Raw genomic sequence first — 17721 nt, forward strand, 5'->3', positions numbered from 1 at the left:
GTCTAAAGGTAGAGGTTGCCTGGCAGTTGGGGGGGGGACATTCAAAACTGAGGTGGCATTGTTAATTCAAAAGTGAGGATTATAAGAACACAGCCGTTGTGACATTTTGCAGTTTCATGGCCCTGTTCATGCCAGGGAACAACTGAGATGGTGGATCTGTTTCCATAATGTCCTCTGGGACATGAATGGAATGCAATATCTGTTCCCAAGTAGGGAAAACTTTCTTCTTCCTCTTCATTGGGAGAACAGTTTTTAATAAGAATTGGGTTTGTCAGCTACCCAGTGATAGCCAGTGGACAGGTAAGTTGATTGATCCCACATGTAAGCAAATATGAGAATTTGCCCTTCCTGCCCTTTGCATTGGGATCATCTAAGTTCTCCATATCTTAGAATACGTGGTTTTTCTGTCCGTTTAATGCTTCAAAGTGGAGGTGGAGAACCCTTTTTCAGCCCGAGGACCACATGCCGGTGGTGGGTGGGGTTATAGGCAAAAGTAAATGGAGCAGCAGATGCAAATTTTACCTTTGCACAGTAGCCTAGTACAATATTGACACACCCCTCTTTATCCTCTATTCAGAAAAGCAAGAGGCATTAGAGTTTGAGATACATCCCAGCCAGGCAAAACCATTTGTAGAGCAAAGAGGGGTGGCTTGGTGACGGTGCTGAAGGCCAGATCAAGAAATCTGAGGTTCCTTACCCCTGCTTTGAATAATGCAGAATAGCTTAGCACAGAAAACATGGTGGCTATAGTCTCACTATAACAGACTTCCAGGGAAGGATTTGCAGGAGAGAGCTAGCTTTCGAATGTGTCTCCGTGAACTTTCATTGCAGTTGTGTGGCTCTGCCAATCATCAGCCCGAGGTGATGCGGCATGTAAGTACGTAGCTTGGCTAGTTTCCTGCTTACCTACCATTATAGTTAGGATGCCATCCAACTAACCAGTTATAATAATAATAATAATAATTTTGTATTTATATCCCGCCCTCCCCAGCCGAAGCCGGGCTCAGGGTGGCTAACAACAATAAAATAATGCAACATTCTAAAATCATTTCATTATAAAATTAATTCAAATCAAATTGATGGCAACCATTGGGCCAGAGCTCCGCGAAGATTGCCGAGGGAGGGAGTCAGGCTGTGCCCTGGCCAAAGGCTTGGTGGAACAGCTCTGTCTTGCAGGTCCTGTGGAAAGATGTCAAGTCCCGCAGGGCCCTAGTCTCTTGTGGCAGAGCATTCCACCAGATTGGAGCCACAGCCGAAAAGGCCCTGGCTCTGGTTGAGGCCAGCCTAACCTCTCTGTGGACTGGGACCTCCAAGATGTTTTTGTTTGAAGATTGTAAGTTCCTCTGTGGGACATACCAGGAGAGGCAGTCCCTTAAGTACGAGGGTCCTAGGCCGTATAGGGCTTTAACGGTTAAAACCAGCACCTTAAACCTGATCCTGTACTCCACCAGGAGCCAGTGCAGCTGGTATAGCACCGGGTGAATGTGATATCGCAGCGAGGACCCCGTAAGGAGTCTCGCCGCGGCATTCTGCACCAGCTGGAGTTTCTGGGTCAGTCTCAAGGGCAGCCCCACGTAGAGCGAGTCACAATAATCCAGTCTGGAGGGGACCGGCGCGTGGATCACAGTGGCTAGGTCAGGGCAAGAGAGGTAAGGAGCCAACTTGCTTGTGCAATGGCTTTTAGTTGTGCTGTTTAACTTTCCTTCCCTCTCCTCTCCCTTTAGGAGACATGTTGGGAGTGCTGAGGGCACAGAAGTTAACATTGCTAAAAATCATTGCACTAGTATAACTCTGTAATTGGATACTGCCCTGTGTCTGTATCTCAGTCTAAAAACAAGCTAGCGTTCTCTTCTCTTTTTCTTTCCCATCAACTCTGGCTTCATGTAACAGCCTAACAGAAACCATTGAGGGGCTGCAGAACCAAGTCGATGACCTACAAAAGCAGGTGGAAGAGCTGCAGAGTCTAGATCAGCTGCGCATCCGCCGGGAGAAGAGAGAGAGGCGCCGAACCATCCATACATTCCCTTGCCTCAAGGAGCTATGCTCTAGTCCCAGGTAATCTGCAGCTGGAGGGGCGGTGCTTTGCGGGCAGACAAGGGAGAACAGAGTTAGGACAGCCATTCCTTTGCAGGGGAAAGCTGTCTCGGGCAGTATGGAACGTTCCAAGGCTGCAGCAATATTTTTCATTCAGGGACCCATGGGCATTGCTAATGGCAGAAAACAGATGGAGGAAAGTTTAATTTTATAGACTAGACTGTGCTGGTGGGTGGAAGGAGAACAAATATTTACAGAGTGCGTTAAAATAATAATAATAAAATTTGCTTTTTTGCCAGTTAAGCAGTTTCAGATCCTCTCAAAAAAATCCTAAAACCAAAGGGGGGGGATGCAGATATCAGTTTTAGGCACGCATACCAGTCTCATTTCCATCTCCCTCTATTGCTGCCTGGTACACAGTTTGAGCAAATTCATATGTAGAATAGCATTATGAATTCCAGATTGGAGACAGAACAGGTTTTAATAAAAGAGGGGAATATTCAGTAATGTCAGAATCCCCATTCTTGGATAAGGAAGGAAGGAAGGAAAAGAAGCAGCGTATTATCAGAACATCTTCTGTGATTATTTTTGTGCTCAGAATGATAACTTTAATAGTGTTATCACAACAGGACAGTTCTTTCCCACCCCCTTTTTTTGAAGCTAAGGACTGTGTGCCCTTGCTATGCACATCTAGTATATAGGTAATTTAATTGTATACCAATAGTACCTCACTAGCAGTGGCGTAGCGTGGGGGTGCAGGGGGGGCCGGCCGCACCGGGCGCAACATCTGGGGGGGGCGTGCTCGCACTCGCAGCTCTCTGCCCCTACCTGGCTCACTCACTCTCTCTCACTGCAGTGCTGGCTGTGCGAATCCGATCCGAGCCGCTGGGTGCCGCCCACTGTGGAGGGGGTGGGTGCCAGGCGTGCGGTGCGGAGAGAGAGCGAGGGACTATCTGGGGGAGGGACAGTGCAGCGGCCGCCCAGCACAGCGCTGAGCGCGGGAGAGAACCACACCAGACCAGCCCAGGCAGCAGCAAGAAGAAGAAGCTGGCAGCAGCGGCAGGTTAGGGGTTAGGGGGCGCAAATTACTTGCCTTGCCCCGGGTTAGGGGGCGCAAATTACTTGCCTTGCCCCGGGTGCTGACAACCCACGCTACGCCGCTGCTCACTAGGGACGCGGGTGGCGCTGTGGGTAAAACCTCAGCGCCTAGGGCTTGCCGATCGCATGGTCGGCGGTTCGAATCCCCGCGGCGGGGTGAGCTCCCGTCTTTCGGTCCCAGCTCCTGCCCACCTAGCAGTTCGAAAGCACCCCTAAGTGCAAGTAGATAAATAGGTACCGCTTTATAACGGGAAGGTAAACGGCGTTTCCATGTGCTGCGCTGGTGCCGGCTCGCCAGAGCAGCTTCGTCACGCTGGCCACGTGACCCGGAAGTGTCTCCGGACAGCGCTGGCCCCCGGCCTCTTAAGTGAGATGGGCGCACAACCCTAGAGTCGGACACGACTGGCCCATACGGGCAGGGGTACCTTTACCTTTTTAGTACCTCACTGTGGAGAACATGTGAGCTTTCCAGTCATTCTGGGTACGCATGTCACTTAAAAAAACAGTGTGCAAGAGACTGTGCACTCGTATCCCCCCTAAATGGTACCCCTGTCAATGAAGATTCATAAATATTTGCCTGAAAACAAGGGGCTCTGCACTTTAGAAGCAGACTGACCTCATTTTCAGATGTTCCTTTCCAGCGCTAAGCTCAGAGAAAACCAGTTCTGCAGTCTACTCAACCCTTTGGCCTGCCAGCAAGTTCATTGACATAGTCTCCATGTGGGTTGCAGGGGCACCATCTCAGCTTCTCCCATACCTGACAGCTCTTCCACCTGCAATTCCACCCCTGTACTAGAGTAACAAAAGTTCCCAATGCATGCTCCTCCCCAAGAGAAGCCTGATAGTCAGAGAGCTCATTTATCACCCACTCCAACTGCAATTCTTCCCTCACCTTCTGAAGATGTTCCTTTGGTGCAGGGATCGGCAACCTAAGGCCCATGGGCTACAAGCAGCCCACAGGGGTCATTTAATCGGCCCTTGAGCCGCCCCCAAACCGAGCTGCCTGCTCGGCGAGTCCCTGTGAGCTGCGCTAAACCGGCACGGTTCGGGGACTCGCTTTCATGGTGCCTGAACTTGTGGGTGAGCACAATCTGGCCCACAGAGGGATCTCCGCTGGAGTGAACCGGTCCAGGCAAGGTAAACCTTGCCGACCCCTGCTTTGGTGTGTTTGCTTGTTCCAGCAGGAGCCGTCTAAACCAGCAACATGCTGCATTGCAAACACAATCTGCTGAAAACCAGCAAGTGGAATTTCTGCTGCTGTGATGAAAGGAATATGCTATTAGGCCATAAGCTAACCCTAGGCAAAATCTGTTCAGTGCCTATATGGATGCTTGCCCCACAATACCCCTGTGGTACTTTACCCAGAGTGCTGTAGGACTGTGTGTGTTGCCTTAATAAAACCTGCATTTGGGTTTATGTAGGTCACATTCACTCTGGGCCACTAAGAATTTTCAGTACCAGCCACTGGTTCCAACCTAGAATGGAATGGGTCACGGGGTGGGGGGAGGAGATGGTATGGCTCCTCCCACCCCACTCCACTTCCATCTGTTTCAGCTAATGAATCTGCTTCAGGCATCTTAATCGGGGGGGGGGGGGGAGAAAATTATATATGCTGACAGAGATAAGCCAGTGTTTGTTTTCCATATTATAAAATGACTCAGGGAGATGTTATCCCGCTGGGATCATATTTATAACCATCCTCCCTCTCACTCTGGACAGCTAGCTTCAGAACTAGCTAGCTTTTTAGAGACTTGGAGACAAACTTTCAGAGGTGAGCTGCCTTAACCCATGGTAACCCATGGATTTTTATTTTTTTCTTTCTACAGCCTCTGGTCAAATAAGTTTGTTTAGTGCTTCGGGCAGTAACCTGGAAAATCAAAACAGGATCCCAAAACTGTGTCTGGCATAGAATAGAACCATAAGACGGCAGGCACAGCATCCAACCCCCTTCAGTGCAGGAATCAGCTAACTCTTTCCTGTAAACGTTGCAGTGCTTATAATAAACAGAGCACAACACGTTTGTTTTTTATTCATCATCAAAATTCGCCTTAAAATCCATTATTCCCTTGAAGCCTATAGATTGTCTGTCTTCTTCCTTAGGAAACTAATCTTAAGTACATGTAGCTTTCATTTGCTCACACTCATCCCTTCTTCCCTTTTCCTCCCTCCCTTCATTGTCTTGCCTGCAGTTCTACAGCTGGGGCCCTTTTTTTGCTGATATTACTCTTAAGAACACCATTCATAGAGGTGTCACTATAAGAACAATAATGAGTGTATAGTATGCTTATGAAGTCCTTTGAAAAGAACAGTGCAAAGGTTTTCTTTAGGTCAGTTAAGCAGAACCGTACTTGGTTGGTGACTAGGGTTCAGAATGAAACTCAGGAAACATAAGCAGAGTCCAGACAGCAAGCAGGCGAAGCATATGTTTGCCTGTTCCCCCGTGGAAGAATTACTCCTGGCACATATTAAAATAGCACATCTCAATAAGGGTTCACATATATGTTGCCATTTGGGGTGTGATACATAGGATTCTGTTTTGTACGGAGGTAACTTCTCTGTTAACCTTTGCTGGACTTATGGTACCCACCTAGGAATCTATAATGATTAGTTTGCTAATGGCTTTTTTGTTTTTGTTTTTTGGATATCAGATATGAAGATGCGTTCCAGATTCATAGCTCTTCAATGGAGTTCAGTCAGATGCCCTTGGAACGAGAGAATGAGCGGCTGCAAGCAATGGTGAATTCCCTCAGGTCCCAAGTCAACCAGGAGAAACAGCGGAAGGAGAGGGTGGAGAGAGAGTACACGTCCGTGATCCAGGAGTACTCAGATCTTGAGCAGAGGGTGTGTGAGATGGAGAACTGCAAGCTGCGCATTAAAGAGCTGGAAGGAGAGTTACTGGAACTCCAGCAGATGAAGCAAGTAAAGAAATATCTCCTCAGTAGAGAGGACAACCTGTCAGAAGCACTTCTGGAGCCACTGAACAATGCCCCAGAAGCTGACTACATTGACCTAACTGAGGAAGATGGAGGTAGAAACCATGAATCGTCCATGACAGCCTCCCCAAACCACCCTGTACGGAAAAGCTGTAGCGACACGGCCCTGAATGCCATTGTGACCAAGGATGCCGTGAGCCGCCATGAAGGCAACTACACACTGCATGCCAATAATGTACGCAAGAGGGGGATGTCAATCCTGAGGGAGGTGGATGAGCAGTACCATGCCCTGCTGGAAAAGTATGAGGAGCTCCTCAGCAAGTGCCGGCAGCACAAAGACAGCGTGCGCCATGCCGGTGTCCAAACCTCCCGCCCTATCTCTCGCGACAGCTCCTTTAGAGACTTCCGGGGAGAGGGTTATGAGCTGGACGAGCTCAAGACAATGGAGAAGAGCATTAGCAAACACGTGGAGGCTGTAGACAAGCGGCTAGAGCAGAGCCAGCCAGAGTACAAAGCCCTGTTCAAAGAGATCTTCTCCCGAATCCAGAAGACGAAAGCAGACATCAACGCCACCAAGGTGAAAAAGAAGACCACAAAGTGAATCCCGCTGCTTTGGCATCACTGCGTTTGCCACAAGCAAATTCAGCATCGAGCTCTTCACTTCGGCACCAGGGAGCATTGTACGGCCTCCTGCCTCCCAAGTCCTAGGAGCTTCTCACGTTGATGTCTTCTTGCACAAAAAGGGAACCTCTTAGAGTGTTCAGGAGTGGGAAGAGCCCACCTCACATTCTTCGAAGTCAGTGCTCCAAGCTGCCTGGGTCCCTGGATGTGCTGCAAAAAGCTCTCTGTCATAGTTGTAGTTGGTACCCAAGATTTTCCAAGGAAACCCTTCGCATCACTGCAGCAGCCAGAAACCACAAACAGGAAATTAAACAAACTAGCCACAGTATCACCTTCTCCCGCGACCAGTTGGATTTGCTTTCCATCAAGCAACACAGCAACAAGCTTGGATTTCTTACAATGCCCTGGAATACCCAGAACGTAATAATTTAAAACACCAGTTTCCAGAGGCAGCTTCCATACATGCACTCTTTTTCTTCAGTTTCCTTTCCCCCTTCTTCTTCCCATGAAGAACCCACAGATGCATCGGCAAGACTTTTTACTGGACTTCTCTTTTTCCGGAAGGGGAGCATGTTCTTCCTGTTTAAGCCATCCTCTTATTGGTCAGGTTTTTCAATTTTTACAATGCAAGCTCATTGCAACTGGAAAAACTTGAAAAAAGATTGCTGTTATGTCTTCATCAAGCATACCTAATTGTTCCACTCATATAAGATAGGACAGAGTGAGCTTAGGTTTACACTTCCTCCAGTATTTTTATTTTAGGAAGTTAGTTGTCATCACTTCGCTCATTTAACCTGGGCTTTCCAAGAAGCCAAACAAGAAGTGCTATTACTGGCTTGGAGAGACACCCTCGTCTTCATTTGGGTGTTGCGTTTCCCATGCCTTGCCGTTCAAGTGGTTTTTTCCTAATTGTCTTTTGTGGCTGGCTCCTAAGACATGATTTGCATGGGCTTGCAAAAACTGAATAGTGATGACTCATGTTAAGTAGGAGTAAATTCAGCAAAACACCCAAGTTCAGTTGTCATCACTAATAATGTTATCACACTATTCCACACCGTCACTTGTTAGTTAACGCTTCCGTTGCCAAGCTGCCTTTTCCAAAGGCTGTCTCTACTCCATTTATACATTCAACCTCGCTTACATATACCACACATTTACACACAAAAGGCCTCTTCAGTCTCAGGAATAATCAGTATCCATTTCACAGAAATACAGAATTGGGATTCTTTAGTCACATGCTAATAAGTGATGGTTAGGGTCACGTGCATATATGAAAATAAGCAGTGTTATTTCACTAAGTTTAGGGTACACATGCCAGAGTTCTCACTTGTGAGGGGACAATAGTAGCAATGATTATTAACTTACCAAGCAGTATTATACTTGAAGAAATTTTGGACCAGTTTCTTGTTTAGTTGTACCTGAATAAGACCCAAAGTCTGTGATGTTTCTTTGAAATCATGCTAGTGTAAATGAGTCTGCCTTTTCATTATTTCCAAGCTTATTCCTTCATGTCCTCTCACTTTTCAGCACTGCGATTCTCAAATCGCACGCTTTGCAGTAGTCAGTATTAACAGGCCCGAGCCAAGTGACTTGAGGACCATGGCTCCTTAGAGTTGGCTGCCAACATTTCTGCTTCTTGCCATGCTTTTACATTTCATGTTGGTAGACCTGGTTTTGACCTGAAGCGGATTTTGTGAACTAAGTAAATACAGGGTAAGAAGGCAAATGTGTGGAAAGTCAATGGTTAACAGAGTGAGATTTCCACTCCTCTGCCATCAGACTGTCATCTCGTTATGTGTTTGCTAGATTCTTGCCATGGGGGTCCTTGTGTTCAGCCAATTGAAGTCACTTTTGTAATGTGTGAAAGTATTTTTGAGCAAGCCTGCCCAGGGGCTCTTCTTTCTGGAAAGATTCTTCCTCTACTACTTAATGCCAAAACTTCTTTTGTACCCTTGATGTGGCCCAGCTTTTGAAGTATTAGGAGCCATAGACATGATTGTGGCTACCACTCTGGTAACCATGATGACAAACCTTCATGCCTTACAGTTGAAAAATCAAGTTGTCTGGGGGGTAAAATAACAAAGGAAGTTGGTTTTCTCAAGAGCATTTACCTTGCTCTGTTTGGCTGCCATCATGGCTGCTGATGTTTTGATTAACTTTCCTTTACTATCTTTCTACTAAGGGACTTTTGAACGGATGTTTGTTCTCAAGTCATCTGTTTGTTGCATCAGTATTTGGGGCGGGAGGGGGCCATTGCAATCATTCTTGGTTTTGAACACCGTTAATGTGCAAACCAGCATCCCAGTTTAAGTGTAGTATACTTAAAATTAATATATTTAAAAATGCTTTATTCTCTTCTTAAATAAAAAAAGAAACACCAGTATTCTGAACACGGAAATTTCTTGTGTTTATTTCTTTGCATTCCAGAAATAGGCTTGCTGCTTTGAATTCTCAGCATCATTTAGGTCAAGAAAATGCTTTAGGCATGATAAAAAGTGGAGGGTAACCACCAGAATGGATGTGCTGCTTCTCTTTATTTATTACATAACAGATAGTTCCTGTTTTTGTGGGACGAGGACTCACTCTGTTATTAAAAAGCACCCCTTTACACACATCAACATTCTGAATGCTCCAGTAGCTTGAAACATTTTCTTCCATGCTTGCAAATGTCAGCTTTGATTTCTTGAACACACTTCAGAGTAATTACTCATGCAAGCAATGGGATATTAACACTTGCCTCAACAAAGGGACAGCTGCATCGCATTGCCAGTCAGTTCAGCAAAATGCTGAGAGCATAATTTCTTTGACCAAAAATAATACTGGCTGTATTGTGTACAAAAAAAAATCTAGTGAACTTGTCTTTCCACTAAAAAACAGAATCTGCTTCCTACTTCTATAGCGTATATCCGTCTTAAAGCTCCCTGGCATGCTGTTCATCAGCTGGATCCTCATTGTTGTGGAAACCTTTTATACAGCTTGGGGTGTAAATAGCAGATGTGACCAGAGGCACAATGGATGGGACTCTTAACTTTGTACAATAAGCTACATTCCAGACACACAAATCTGAGGATTCTACACACACCCACACACCACTTAGGCAGCTGAGGTGTTATCACAGGACAGTTTCCAGCCAGCCAGAAGCACTTGCATGGAGCAAGCAGATGAGCGGCATCGCTTGGGAGAGAGGATGTGGATTCAGGAGAGTCTGAGAGCTAGATAGCTGCATTTCGTCCCCCCGGCCTGAGGTTCCTTACAGCTGCTCAACATAAGATGAAAACTTGACACCAGTTGAACTAAAGTGATGGGCAATCCTGCTCTAGGTTAGATTTAATTTGGACTCGCTGAGTTAATAAACTGCTTGTTTGTTTCATATTTAGCTTGTTATTAAAGAGCTTGGTTTCTTCCAGATGGCCTCTGCTATGTGTCATCAGTTATATAACCTGCAAGCTCTGGAGACCCCCTTGCCAGGCACCACAGATGTGGCTCTTGCACAAGCGGAAGAGATGGCTACCAAACTGGGGAAGCAAGTCCAAAAGGAAAAGAGAGGCACTCTGGGTACATGGGGAAAGGTTTATTTCTGGCCAAATGCACTTCAGAGCTTGTTTAGGCACTTGCTGTGAACAGCTCTATTCAAAGCTTGCCCTCGGAAAGATTATTCCAAAACGTATATTGCCTCAAATAAATCACCAGGAGTTCCTTCCTGTCTTTTTTCTTCCTCCAAGTGGTATGGATTCCCAAATCTATGCCAAACAGGCTACGAGAAGGCTAGAAGCCTGTTTTTGGCCCTGATGTATGCTGACCATATCTAGGGTCTACAGCAGTTCAGGGGGCCTAGCCCCCAGTTCAGGGGCCTGCTGTGTCCCCCAAAGACTTAACTAATTTTGAGAGCAGTTGTGGAAAAATAAAATACACAGTGCTCTGGTGACCAGAGTGAATGCAGTCCTCCTCAGGCCCAAAATATTAGCCAATTTAGAGATTTTGAAATTTCAGTTTCATAATCTGGCAATGCCATACTGCCACCAAATTCCAGGTTGTTCAGGGGGAAATTGTCAGGAACCCTAAGTGGGATTAAACCAGCACCATCATACATTAGTATGAATGCAAATGGTTCAGCCTTCAGCAGATAATCAAGAGCCATGATCACAGTTTTTCAGCCTAAAGGCCTTCAGATTGGGGAAAGGGGCAAGTAATATGGCATGGTTAGCTTCTAAAAAACACAAGCAAACCTCAATGGGCCACATTTTTGCATCTTTGCTGCCAAGCTCCTTCCACCCCAATTACCATGCTCTCCAGGTTGTGTCCCTAAGCAACTCACCACTATCCTCTGTCTCATTTGCTAGATCAACATTTCAAAGCCACGAGGGAATTTTGAAAAACTTGCGGTCTTTTCTCCAAACTGCAACAGAGATTAAATACTGTCAAATACAAGATACTTCACTATGTCTGTTGGTTCTGGCAAATGCTGTGAATAAGAGCAGGGGGTTGGACTAGACAACCCTTGTGGTCCCTTCCAACTCTACAATTCTACGAAGAGAACTACTGTAATGAATTTATATCTAGTACATCTAGTAACTTGGCACTGTTACGGAAGGGGGGGGGGCATGTCTTCTTCACTACAATATATTTGCTCAATTTCTCTAGGACTCCATCACCCCTCCCCTGTCCTCCATAATCTCTCAAGTAAGGTGTCAAGACCCTAATCTGGTCAAATCGCTCTGCCAAGCCCTTCCTCCGGGCAATGCCAGGTGACAGACTATGCGTACATGGACCATTGTCTTCTCAGGATGTGCTTATCTGCGCATATCTCCAGCTCTCTGCATATTCCCCCCTCCCTCCTCCATATGTTAATCCAGTGTAACCCAACCTCTTCCTAATGTATTCATGATGTAATCTGTGTAACCCAACCTCTTCCTAATGTATTCATGATGTAATCTGTGTAACCCAACCTCTTCTTAATGTATTCATGATGTAACTGGGATGTATTTTGCACTGTATTCTGGGATATGGAGGGAAATTTCAAAAGTTCATGTCACCCCTTTCTCGCTGTTCAATCTCGCCTTGAACCTGTTGCGCAATAAACTTGGATCTTCTGTAGTTTGCTCCTGCGTCCGGCTGAACTCACTTTCTTCCGCAGGGACCCACGGACTTAGTCCGATGAGCTGGGTGGCAGAGTAACCCCGCACCCAGATTTTAGCCGTAACAGTTGGCGCCCAACGTGGGGCTTGATGCGGTTCTCCCGCGTTGCTGACCGGGGGCCCCGAAATCTTCAGCCGGCACCGGGCCATTTTGCCTGGGAAGATCGTTTGGACCCCCGGCCATCTTCCGGGCGGTAATCGAAAGCCCCAGGAGTTCAGCCGGGGAGCAAAGAGGGATCCAGCCGGCTTATTCATCGATCCCGGGATCATCATAGAAGGCGCGTGAGTATAAGGAAAAGGAAAAATCCAGTGCACTGGTGGAAAGGGGGTGGAAGTCTCCTGGCAACTGAATTCTCTGCCCTCCTCTCTATCGCTCCTTCTCGCCTGTCTCTTGGTCCAAGTGGTGAGAGAGACCGTGGACCGCTGCTCAACCCGAAAGGGGGGTTCTGAGCTCTATCTCTTTTCCTTAAAATCTCCAGCCAGCCGCACCAATTGGGAGCCCGAAAGTAAGACGGAGAGACCCGACTTGAAAGATAGCCGACTCTCCGCAACGGGCATCCCAGTTGAAAGCAAGGGGTTGGAGTTCTCTTTCCGAACTTCCCAAGCGTCCTTGCTAGGGGGCAGGAAGTGGTCTTGCTTTCTGTATCAATCCCAGCCGCACCGGTCGGAGCTACGTACCACGTGTATCGTAAGCCCGCTTCCGAAAGCAAGGGGGATTTTCGATTCAAAATTCTATCCAGGGATCACCCGATCTGGCACCGCATGGCGCGGGCGTCCAGTAGGGCCCCTTTTCCTGAGATGTGACGATAGGTAGGAGGTTGCCAGGAGGGATAGCCCATGAGGAATTGGGCAGGACCGGCAGAGTGGAAAGAGACCCCAGGTTATAGGAAATAAGGAAATAAGGAAATAAGGAAATAAGGAAATAGGAAATTAGGAAATAGGAAAGGGAACGCAAGGAACCGGATAGCTAGAGCTCTCTAAAACCCACTAAGGAAGTTGCCAGGCAACTAGAAGCCTGTATTTCATTAAGCATATGCCTATGAAAGTATGGTGTTCCTTCTAAGAAAATTATGTGAGTCCAGTTTTAACTTTGATTTGGTTATTGTGAGAGTTATTGTAAGGCTCCTGATATCAGTCTCTATAAGACGTCCTGGCCTCTTTTCTTAGAAAATGCCCCCCTTGTTTCATTCTGTCTCTTTCAGTTTTTTTTGTTTTGTTTTTTCCCCTTCTCCTTCTTATTCTGTGCCAGGTAAATTTACTCCCGAGTAAGCTTCCTTTAAAGGAAACTGCAAAGAGGGGAGGGGGGCAACACTTGTGTATTCCCTTTAAAATCACATCTATGGCTGTTTTAACTATGCTTTATAAGAGATCCTCTCCCTATCTTAGGAAAAATGTTCACTTCAGTCTTTAAAGATAATTTATCTAGGAACTTTCACTCTTTAGTCTAAGGAAGTAAACTCTCACTCAAACTAGCTTCAAGATCTGCTAAAAGGGTTCTGTGTAAAGTTGGGTACTTTTATTTTCCTCTTCCTTAGTACATGATAGGTGCATGGTTTGTGATAGGCACATGGCTTGTGGACTCTCTGGCCATTTTATTCATAAATAAGAGAGCAGTTCATTGTTCCGCGAATGACCAGACAAAATGACCAATAAATGACCAATAATGATAGCCCTTTCCTGTACATAAAGGAAGCACCCCCTTTTGCTTGGGCTGCAATTGCTAGCTTGAATTGCTGAGTTTTCTTTTTTTGTTTTAAAAATCTAACCCTATTTTTTAAATCTACTCCTTACCCTTCACTTATTCAAATGGTAATTTAGCCAAAAGATTCAAGATTTTCAATAGTATAAAAGGTTTGCTGAGACATGAACTCTGCACATGCACAGAGGCCAGATCAGTAAAAAAAAAAAAAAAAGAGGGGGGGAAGGGGGGAACTGTAAAGGGGAAAGGAAGCTTGGAGAGCATGTGCGAGAAACCTATCCAAATTTCCTTATGTAAAACTTGGAACCATTGAGGGAAATCAACCTTAATGTGTCTTTGCTCCAGGGGCTACGTAAGACAAAAGGGTTAAAAAACTAGCCCATCAAAAGTCAAGAGCTTTCCAGGTTCCAAATCTTAACATGCCAAATTCTTTTCACAGGTAAATATCAAAGCATTCCCCCCCTCAATGGGAATTTTAGGAACAGCATTTCCTGACAGGCTTCTCACATGAAATAATTTTCCCTTTTAACAGGATATGTGAACCCCAATAACAAAGTGTTTGTCCCTTTTTTCCCCTCCCACAGCAACTTTCTTTCTGTTCTGTGAAACAAGTCTGAATCCCTGCTATATTAGTGACTTCCCTCTATCTCTTTGTGGCTTTGACATTTTTTGGTTACAAATATTCTGTTTTCGTTTATTAAAAATCAGTTCTTCCATTATATATATGAAATTAATCGAAGCACAACCAAACATTGTTCGTGGAATGATATTTGTTTACCTTTTTGCCTGAGCATTTCTTATTAATTCTGTCATTTTGGCTAGTGCAAGGTACTTGCACAACTTTAAATTGCCATTCATTTTTTCTTGGTATTAACTCATTTCCCAGTATTCCGCTATTAACATTACAGCCGATGCTGTCACATCATTTGGGATGTTGTCTTAGCATTTATTTATTTTGGTTCCTCATAGGTCATTTTGTGTGTGTGTGTTTTACTTTGGGGACATGTTCATCACATGTTGAAAGTCAGTTTCATGAAGCTCTTTTATCAGATAGCACATGGTGAATTTTAAGTTTCCCCCCCATTGTTTTCCCATTTTTTCAGTCCAGTAGTAATCTGTGTGGTTTTGATAATATCTTTGTATTATTTAATAATGATTCTTTCCTAAGTCTGATGTCTTTGTGTCAAGTCTGTTTTCATCTGACTGCTAATCTAATTTTTGCTTTTTTAATTTTTTAATTTTTTAACCTTTGTATTTTTTTGTACAGTTCTCTTTCTATACTAACTGTGTTTTCAAGTCTCCAAAACCCTGCCCCCTTACAGGATATCACTTATACAGATGTGCAATGATGAAAAGCAGCAACAACCCCTCAACAGTTCTTCGCCATCACAAGACCTGCAACAACAGGCACCAGAGTTTGCAAAGTGCCCACAGCTATCTCTTTCAAAGGATATAGACTAATGGGGGAGTGGGGCTGACAAAGGGGGGAGGAGTTGAATTGCAAGGACATTTTTTTCACTTGAACCTCAAGCCTCTGTGCTCCAGGATTCAAAAGATACATGCGTAAATGATCACAATTGTGTCAATATGCAACTGATATTTAATTAGTTTGTTTTGCGTATTATGTGTTATTATGTAGGAACACTGAAGTGTGTCTGATAATGTGTTATCTCCACAAAGGAAAAATTTCTGTGGGTAATTGTTTCTGCATAATGTAACATACATAACTATGAACAGCAGAAGGATATGGCTTACACCCCAAGTTTTCATGGAGGTTCCCATATATTACAATGCCTTCCAATAGAGCAGACTATATTTAGATTATTTCCTTATCCCACCTGGCACTCTGCAGAGTGCCAACCTTCCCTACCTATTTATTTATGTATTTAATGTTTTTCTATACATGAAGTTCCCAGATTTTACTATTTCTTTCTTTCTGTTCCAGAAAACTATTTCAAATCTTTTCTATGACTTCTCTGCATCTCTTGCAGATTCAGTACTGTCTTCAAGTAGCAATTGCTCTGTATTTATTTACTTATTAATCTTGGTTTTCCCGTATAGCTGTGAAATTAATCTAACCACAACCAGGTATTATTATCGGAACCATATTTTATCAGGTAGATTTGAAGCAACGCTCCTTATTATAATTTGAGATGTTTTGATTAGGATGCCAAATGAAATTGGGTGTAGGTCATGTCCCAAATTTTATTTATTTATTTGAGGACACGACTAACAAGAAACGTGTATATGCCTTGATGTAGCAAGAATGGTCCCCTATAGAGTTAAATTGACCCATTTGGACAAATGCCCCCTATCAGAATGGCTTTGGTTTTAACATATTGGTTTGGAAAAGTTGAGAACCATGGGGCAAGATAAATTCAAATTGGACTCTGCTGGAATTGGGCACGTGTATCCAGGCTGCAACTAGCTTTTGGTCCTTTAAGAGCAAGTGAGCAACTTTCCATGAGTGCAAGACCAGAGCCTGAAAAAAATAAAACCACCATAGAAAGGCCAAGGCGCAGACGTATCTCTCATGATATGCCCAAGCCTGTGCCAGCTATGGTGAGTGCCAGGCGACATGGTTAAATGAAAGCCCTGAGGGGATTCAACAGGATATGTTACTGTACCACTATGCCGGTGTGAGACCACAGAAGAGCTAGCTTGGCACCTGAGAACACAAAAACGGTGGGGCTAAAAAGCAGACTGCATTTTTTTTCAGTCAGTAGTGGACCTTCCTGCTAAATGTAAAGCATACACCATTATTGAAAATGCTTCTCCCAAGAGCTAGAATGCCACAAGTAATTTAGTAACAAAATATAACAGATGTTCTTTTATATAATATCCTATATCCAGCTATACGGTAGATACCAAGTTGCATTGTATTCGTCAGTGTTGCTCCCTCTTTTGCTGCCCTGCTCAACCCACCTCCTTTTCCATTAGAGCCTATTCCCACTCACCAAGATTTAGGGTGCGGAGAAAAGATTTGCAAGTTCTTACAGAACTTTAATGCAAATCTATCTCCGAATGGGGGACTGTTACGGAGGGGGGGGGGGCATGTCTTCTTCACTACAATATATTTGCTCAATTTCTCTAGGACTCCATCACCCCTCCCCTGTCCTCCATAATCTCTCAAGTAAGGTGTCAAGACCCTAATCTGGTCAAATCGCTCTGCCAAGCCCTTCCTCCGGGCAATGCCAGGTGACAGACTATGCGTACATGGACCATTGTCTTCTCAGGATGTGCTTATCTGCGCATATCTCCAGCTCTCTGCATATTCCCCCCTCCCTCCTCCATATGTTAATCCAGTGTAACCCAACCTCTTCCTAATGTATTCATGATGTAATCTGTGTAACCCAACCTCTTCCTAATGTATTCATGATGTAATCTGTGTAACCCAACCTCTTCTTAATGTATTCATGATGTAACTGGGATGTATTTTGCACTGTATTCTGGGATATGGAGGGAAATTTCAAAAGTTCATGTCACCCCTTTCTCGCTGTTCAATCTCGCCTTGAACCTGTTGCGCAATAAACTTGGATCTTCTGTAGTTTGCTCCTGCGTCCGGCTGAACTCACTTTCTTCCGCAGGGACCCACGGACTTAGTCCGATGAGCTGGGTGGCAGAGTAACCCCGCACCCAGATTTTAGCCGTAACAGCTCCATTATATGAGATCCTGTCCACTGAACTCCTGGAGCCTAACCATTTACCACAAGGCAAAAGCACCAAATTTCAAAAAATCAAATTTGATTATTTTGTCCCCCTCCAAATTTTCCTATGACAAAGCATTTCCTCTGACCTATAGCTGAACATGAACATTTGCTCTGTTTATGAAACAGCAGCATTACTTCCAGTGTATAATGAAAATCGTTCCTTGGGTTATCCAAGACTGAAAACTTAACCCCTCAGGCAACTGAAACCATGCATGTGGTTTCCATCGGTTAATGTATTTTACAGCCCAGTCTTATGTTTACTCAGAAGTCAATCCCTCCGAGTTCAATTAAGCTTGCTCCTAAATAGGGAGATCTGCTATTCTTTCATTGGGATCAAACTCCATTGAACACAGTGGGACTTGACTTTCAAGCAAATACTTGGGCAACGGCTTGCGTGCCTCCGACTTTGAAATTTCACAGGAATGCTTGGAAACATAGGGATTCCCTGCAAATAGCTGATACACTCAAAACGAAAACAAGCACATTTTGGC

At 44.8% G+C, this 17721-nt stretch overlaps 1 protein-coding gene across 5 annotated transcripts in view; it reads left to right on the forward strand.

The window, feature by feature from the left end:
* CDR2L (cerebellar degeneration related protein 2 like) overlaps positions 1-9084 on the forward strand; it is a 32725-nt gene extending 23641 nt beyond the window's left edge. For all 5 annotated transcript variants that reach the window (XM_080993910.1, XM_080993911.1, XM_080993912.1 and 2 more), the window contains 2 exons: positions 1891-2055; positions 5781-9084. In XM_080993910.1, coding sequence (XP_080850036.1) covers positions 1891-2055; positions 5781-6666 — 1051 coding nt within the window. In that variant the 3' untranslated portion in view covers positions 6667-9084. The remainder of the gene's footprint in view (positions 1-1890; positions 2056-5780) is intronic.
* The last annotated feature ends 8637 nt before the right edge of the window (positions 9085-17721 follow it).

This window comes from Podarcis pityusensis (genome assembly GCF_964106645.2).
Source record: "Podarcis pityusensis genome assembly, chromosome: 2".
NCBI classification, from domain to species: Eukaryota; Metazoa; Chordata; class Lepidosauria; order Squamata; family Lacertidae; genus Podarcis; species Podarcis pityusensis.